This window comes from Kryptolebias marmoratus, linkage group LG16, assembly GCF_001649575.2.
Source record: "Kryptolebias marmoratus isolate JLee-2015 linkage group LG16, ASM164957v2, whole genome shotgun sequence".
NCBI classification, from domain to species: domain Eukaryota; kingdom Metazoa; phylum Chordata; class Actinopteri; order Cyprinodontiformes; family Rivulidae; genus Kryptolebias; species Kryptolebias marmoratus.
The window spans coordinates 895,697-903,374 of NC_051445.1; the positions used below are offsets into that span (position 1 = coordinate 895,697).

Consider the following 7,678-nt stretch of genomic DNA (forward strand, 5'->3'; position numbering starts at 1 on the left):
GTGTGCTAACAACCAATCAGCTCGGGTCTTTAGCTGTGTGCTAACAACCAATCAGCTGGGGTCTTTAGCTGTGTGCTAACAACCAATCAGCTCGGGTCTTTAGCTGTGTGCTAACAACCAATCAGCTGGGGTTTTTAGCTGATCAGTAAAAATGTTCTGATTTGATCTTCTTTCTTCTAACAGTCGTGTTGTTTTATGTCACTGTTGGAAAGGTTGAGGACAAAACAAACAAACAAACAAACAAACAAATCCATCTTGTGTCGCTGAATGAAATCGTTCATCATGTTTTTTTCCAGGTTTGACCAAAACATCCCAAACTCCATTATGCTGACAACCTTTAATGAAATAAATACTTTCCTTCTGCAGCCAGAAATAAAATGAACTTATTACCTGATTTTACCTGAATCTGAAGATGCTCCTCTCTGCACACACACACACACACACACACACACACACATAAAACATTTTAGTTTATTCTCATGATCTTGTTTTGGGAAATTGCTTTATTTATTTGTGGCATTTTATTCTGTTTATATCAGCAGCTTCAGCTTTGCTGCTCAAATTTATTTAAATGTCCCAAGGTGCACTTACAGCGTTTTGTTGTTGTTTTTTCTTTTTAACGCTGCATGAATTTAAAATGAGCTGCAAAAACAAACAAACTAGAAGTTTAACACAAACTGTCCTGAAGCAAACTTATTGCTGCTTCTGATCGTTTCAGCAGAAACTGGAATATTTCTCTGCTTTCATGTGTTCAAAGTTCCTGCATGTGAACCTGTTTGTGTCTTCCTGGGAAAAAGAGTTTCCTTTTTAATATAAATGCAGGGGAATAAAGAAAGTAGAAACCGTTTCTGGTTTTCTCCCTCCGTTCAGATGACAAGCCTCCGGCGGATCGAACCATCGTCACAGATGAGTACCGGTATTTGTCCCAGAAGCTGTTTGCGTCCGTCTCGGTGTTCGCCGGGCTCGGCATCCTGCTCGGCATCGTCTGTCTGACCTTCAACATCTACAACGGCAACGTGCGGTGAGTTCAGTTTATTCTCACTTTTATTTATGTGTGTTTGCACGAAGCTTCACACGGTGTCCAAACGATTGTCTGTGCTTCAGTCTTTTTTCTAAAAATGCAAGGATTTGGAAATGACCTCCAACCTGAATCTAAAGCCTAAAACCTTTCTGTAAAGTTAGTGAATCAAAGTGACGCGTTGTGAAAACCTCCAGCTGCTGTCGATTGTTCACATCTTTCACACTCGGGGTGTAAATCGAGCTTTTTTTAACAGATGAGAGACAGAATAAAAATAACTCTCCCTCCTTTTAAAGTAGTGATAAATGCTGCTGCTGGGTTGTGTTTTTACAGAACTGGAAAGTTTAGTTTGGTTTTATTGTCACAGTTTAAGCTTCGCCCAGATCCAAATGCAAATAGATGAGCTTTTTTTAATAATAAGTCTTTTGAACTGGGATTTTCAGGCTTAATCTACATCTGTGAAGCCAAACGAGGGAATCTCTGGTGGCGTTTTAAGGTGGTGTTTTTCTGTTTGACTGGGGTCAAAGGGATTTTCGGTCCCTGCGGTCCGGGAGCTTATCAGAGCCTCACGGAGAGCTGGCGAGTTCGGCTCCTTCGGGATCTCTGGCTGGCGCCGGCGAGTGCGTCAGGCCCTCTTCCAGCTTTGATTACATTTCAATTTCACCCAGGATGGCTCCCAACTGCCAATACAGAATGAGTCAGATCAAACCAAATTTATTCAGCGCGCCGCTTTTACAAGCAACTCTTGGCTCGTCGAAGGATAAAAATACACAATTTATTTGCTTAAAGAGCAGAAAAACGGAAACGTCCGACCTTCGGGTGTCCCGGGAGGGTTGGTGAAGTTTCTGAAGCGTTTGACTTTCCTGTGATTTCACACCTGAAGTTCAGCTAATGTGGAGAAAAACAGATGCTTCCTCTGCTTCGTGCTCACGCTGGACGTTTTCACCGAGAGGTTAAATCTGAATCAGCTGACTGAGCAACACTTTCATCCCGGAAATATCAACTAATCATGACTTCATGTTGCTGCGTCCAGGTTCAGATCAGGAAAGACTTAAAAATAAAAAAATAATTATTTATCTCCATCTTCAGAGGATCTTTGGTTTGTGACCGTCTGCTGAGAGCTTTGAAGTAAACTGTGGACCTTAATCCAAACTAAATAACTTTATTTATAAAACACATTTCAAACAAGCAGAGGAGAAGTGCTGCACACAGAAACAGGACAATAAAACCCAAGAAAAAGATAAAATAATAAAATACTAAAAGAAAGAAATCAGATTACTTAAAATATTCAAATCATGGATGAAAATTAAAAGCCAACATTGATTTTATTCCAGATCTCAGTTATATTATAAGTTTTTTTATGAATAAAAAAGCAGATTAGTGTGCCAAACAGAACAAAACTAAAAAAAAAGAATTTTTATATTATTTTATAATTAATAAAGAGCGTTAGGAGATGAAGACTGATCACAGGCCCAGTTTGAGATGTTGCTGCCATAATATTTAAAACTAATTTAAAATGGTTTCAGCATTTGATCTGTTTTCCGCTGAGATTTCTGTTTTTATTCACATCTGACACAACGTCGCAGCTTCTTCAGAACTCAGGTTCCACTTTTCCTGCTTCTGTTTGCCACTGGATGAAGAACACGCTGCTTTCAGTGACCTGCGTGACCTGTAGCGTGTTTCCATGACGACACAAACACCAAACCCGTGGCCTCCGTGAGTGTAGGCGTCCATCTCAGGGACCTCAGCAGCAGGAGGTCGTAGTTTAGGCCTCAGACCAGGACCACCTGCTCCGAGGACTCGATGAGCCACGCTGGTGCTCGGGTCTCATCGTGGACGCTGTCTCCACGCTCCACCCAGGACGTTGCTTTGCTGCCGCCACGATGAGAAAACATGAAACTTTGCTTCAGACTTCCTGTATCTCACTGTGCTGCTAACCTGGATTCACTGAGACCCTGCAGAGAAAATCCACGTTCCTGCTGACTCTTTACATCGTGCCGAGGTTTAATAAGGTGTCTTAGTTAGAACTCTAAGGTTCAGCTGTGAGACAACTAGTTTACCTCTGAACAGAAAACCCAAACAGCAACAGTAAAACATCTTTTTAACAGAGAATGTGAAAACTGTCAGAAAGGATCAGCTGAGATTTCATGGAGATAAATATTGATGTGAGGATGTGACACTTCGGGCCTCCGGGGGTGTTGTTTGTGAACTTTGAAGCATCAGACGAAACACACTTTCTTTAATCCATTTATATAAAGTTTTCCCATAAAACTGGTTAATGTTGTTCTTCCAACATTATTCCCTGGCAGAGTATTTCCTTCCAGCAGCACGTCAGAAAACGTCAACGTGGAGGGGATGTTTTCATCCTGATAATTAAGATAACTGATATCTTCCAACAACAGACTCTGAGGATACAAACGAAAACACTTTTATTTTTCCTGCTTTAATCATAATTTGAAGCTGCAGGAGAAAACGGCGCAAACTGAAGCCCCAAAAACTCGGAGTTCTGATCGGAGGATTACTGCAGCAGAAATTCACCAAATTAAAAGGTTATTTTGGAGGCATTAAAAGGTGGGATTAAGGTCTTTGTTCATCAGCAAATGTGTTTATATGTTAATGTGTGTTTGCGTTTGGCTCGGCAGTAAATAGGCAGCGTATCCTGCGGCGGCAGAGAGGAAGGTCAACAAGAAGAAAGATTAAAACGTCCCGAGCAGACAGAAATTAATGTCTTAAATCAGGAACCATTTATAAACTCAGATGGTTTATGGTTAAATAAACACAGGATGCTATAAATCTGATATTATTAATAATTATTTCATTGTTTTAGAAGCTCCTCTGAACATCATACAAAGTTTAATTTGTTTTTTAAATTTGATTCCAACAGAAAAAACAAGACTGAGATGGAGAAAATATAAAAACTTTATAAGAGCTTTAAAAGTACTTTCCAAAAACTAATAATAAAACCAAACAGTGAATAATAATTAGGTGTAATTATCAGGGATTTAAAACACATAAATAAAATGAAAACAGCTCTTTAATACAAACATCAAGAGTTTATAGTTAAAGATAATTTACATTTGTCCCAGGATGACTCTTACAAAGCTACAACATAAAACAAAGAATTTTATAAAAATATGCAATTAGGAAAAACAAACTGAAAGTCTAAAAAAACTACAGTATCAACTAGACATTAGAGATTAGGATTATCACTACAACACCACATGCTAATGGCTAACATGCTAATATAGCTCAAAAAGAGTCTCAGTAATAAACACACTCATTTTAAACAGATATCAGAGGAAGGCATTCATCCTCCTAACGAGGGCAAACAACAACATTTATTTATTTATTTAGACCTTAAAAGTTGATGTTTGTCTCTTGATGGCAGCACGTATAGATTAAAAGGTTTAGAGCCTAAAGTCGATCCCTGTGGAGCTCCGTCTTTAAGTGTTTATTGTTTAGATGATTTGAGTTAAAGCTCCACAGATGTCAGGTGAAGGAGTCTCAACTGAAGGTCCGTGTTACAACTGAGGTCATTTAAACCTTAGTCAGTGTTTTCTCTTTGCTGTGATTGGATCTAAAACCAGACCGGTGTTGATGGTGGATACTATAGGTATATAAAACTCATTTCACTGGCTAAAAACAAAAAAAAAAGACAGTTTGAAGCTGAAGAAAGAATGATGTCGTCACTTCAGCTGTAGACAAATTCATCCCAGCGTTCAGAATAAAAGCAGAGAATAAGACGGGGCCTAAAGTCCAGCCCTGGGGGACTCCTCGCTGACAAATGGCTGCGTTCTGCCTGACGTTCAGCTTTTAAACTCCCCTAAAACCTCATCAGGCAACTCGAGACTGAAACCGAGATCGGGTCTGAGTCAGGAAACAACAAAATGATGCTTTCATGAACCGTTCAGCTTCGTAAACTTTAAATTCACTGACAACCAAACAGTTTAACCAGCAGGTCTTTGATCGTTTGAAACGATGTTCCAGATTCTCTTTCTGCTGTGGAACTGAACCTGATCGTGTTTCTGGGAAAACAGAAGATTTATTTATTTGTCTGTTTTTGTGTGAGGGACTCTGGGATCTTTCTGTTTTCAGCGTGGAGCTAACGTTCCTCTTTAACGGCTTTGACCCATGACTTATAGTTGTGAAATGAGCCGTGCTGATGTAAATATTTAGTGGACTTAATGAATCAGCCCCTAATAAAACTGTTGATTATTCAGAGAAATCAACACGTCGGTTCTGTAGAGGTTTGAGCTAATCGTGTTAATTCAGAAGAAATGAGAACACTGGAATGGAGTGTTTGTTTTGTTTCCAGCACACATTTAACACGTTATCTTTTTGCTTTATGTTAAAAAGTGTTTGTTTCACCTGAGATCATCCTGTTGCTCAGACGACAAGATGTCGCCTCCTGTCGACACTAATTGGACCCGTTCCTGAAGGAGAGACCCCGGAGTGCTTCCATATCTGGAGTTTTTTTTGTTTTTCCATTAAGACAAAATCCAAGCAGCCCATCTAAAAGCAATTAGCTGAAACTGACGGCGTCTCTGCTTGTTTACGAGTTTCTGTTTTTGTGTTGCAGCTACATCCAGAACTCTCAGCCGTACCTGAACAACATGACAGCGGTGGGCTGCATGATGGCGCTCGCCGCCGTCTTCCCGCTGGGGATTGATGGGCACCACGTCCAGAAGCCTCAGTTTCCCGTCGTCTGCCAGGTAACAGGACTCACGCTGAGGGAGCGGGTGGGAGGGAGGAAGAGGAGGCAGAGGAGGGAGGAAGAGCCGCTCAGGGCTGCAGATATCTGACTTCAGACTGAGGTTACAGGAGAGACGGCACGAAGCAGAAGTTTAGCTTTTTCTGTGGATGAAAAACAGTAAAAATGACCTCAGATCAAAGGAGTAAAAAGAAAAAACAAGTAAATAAATAAATGTGTGAAAGGGCTGATAAATGAATACATAAAAGAACAAATAATTAAATATTACCTTAAAAAATAAATGCATTAATGAGGAAACATAAAGGAATAAATGAAAAAATAAATTATTTAAGATAAAACGGAACAGTGAATGAATAATTAATTCAAAAAACAAATGAGAAATAAATGAAGACATAAATATTTGAATAAATCAGAGTGACTAATTGAATGAATAAATACAAAAACAAATCAATAAATGAAAGAATGGGTGTGACTGAGAATAAACAAACAAACAAACAAATAAATAAAAACAACTGGGTTGATGAATGAATGAAGACAGAAAGAATAAATAAATGAGAGAATAATGAGAGAACAAATACAGAAATATAAATAAATAAATAATTAAATAAATGCATCAACAAACAAATAAATAATGTATAATGAATAAATGAACAAATAAAGGAATGAATAAATAAATAAGTGCAGACAAATGACAGATATTTTAATTGTAAATAAACATTTAAATTAATTCTAACTTTGATTTTATCAGAATTTATTTTTATTTTGTTTTTAATCAAACAGTTAATTGAAGTCTTGGACGTTTTCAGAAACAGATTTTAATAAAATATTAAAATTACTCTTTTTATTCACAAATCAGACGACTCGCCTGATGTGCTCAAACCTGATGACATCACAACAAAATGAAAAAATGGACGACTGAATAAAGACAGAAAACACTCATATATTTAAAATAATTTAAGGAAGGAAACAAGATAAATGTTCTAATTGGTTCTAACCGGGTCGTCCAGGAGAACGTCTTGTTCTTGACAGGAAGTGGACTTTTAATCTTTTCAACACATTTTTATGGATGTTGGTGTTTGTGAGGAGACAGATGAAGCCGATAACATCCTGTCGACTTTCACTCCCTGACACGTTGTTCCACCTCGGCAGCCTCTCGGTTCTGCGTCTGTTTCCGCTCCGCTTCTCTTATTGGAGGTTTTTGTGGCGCTCTGCAGCTCCGGTCGGCTCCGGTCATCCGCTCAGGAGCATCTGCGCCCGGGCGTCACGGGGCGGAAAGAAAACACACGAAGTGACGTCAACCGGAGCGGACAGATGTGCAACGAGAAGAGATGCACTAAAGGATGGTTCTTCAGTCCAACACGCTGCAACATGTTCTACAACCTCCTCATTTACATAATAAGCTCCGTGTTTGTTTTAGCCGCTTCTTTCCTCGGTGCTGACCGACATTATCTCTGCCTCGTTAGCCTTGAAGTGACAGCGTGGGGGGAGGGAGGGGGAGCGCGGCTAATTAGCATGTTCACATATTTCTAACTGCTTAACAAGACACAAGTTTTGTAATTTCTGTTTTTCTCTTATTAGGCGCCGTCTTCCTGTGACAGAACGGTAACATTACAGCTTCATGCAGAAAATGAAGCGCTGCGGTCGGCTGCTCTGCCTTCAGACTCAAAGCACATTAAAACGAAAACTAATAAACTTCTCGCCTTTATTGTGAGAAAAAGCTCTGCAGTCTAAAGCAGGAAAACAACTTTTTACTTTCAACATGCAGCACGACAACAACTGAGTTAAACCACCAGATTCAGAACCGCAACCAACAAGTCCTTCCTCTGACCAACAAGTCTGTCCTCTGACCAACAAGTCCTTCCTCTGACCAACAAGTCTGTCCTCTGACCAACAAGTCTGTCCTCTGACCAACAAGTCCTTCCTCTGACCAACAAGTCCTTCCTCTGACC

General features: G+C 39.5%; 1 protein-coding gene across 2 annotated transcripts in view; it reads left to right on the forward strand.

Moving 5' to 3' along the window:
- gabbr1a (gamma-aminobutyric acid (GABA) B receptor, 1a) overlaps positions 1-7,678 on the forward strand; it is an 87,321-nt gene that overhangs the window by 58,798 nt on the left and 20,845 nt on the right. For both annotated transcript variants that reach the window (XM_037980305.1, XM_037980304.1), the window contains exons 16-17: positions 871-1,021; positions 5,598-5,730. In XM_037980305.1, the coding sequence (XP_037836233.1) occupies positions 871-1,021; positions 5,598-5,730 (284 nt within the window). The remainder of the gene's footprint in view (positions 1-870; positions 1,022-5,597; positions 5,731-7,678) is intronic.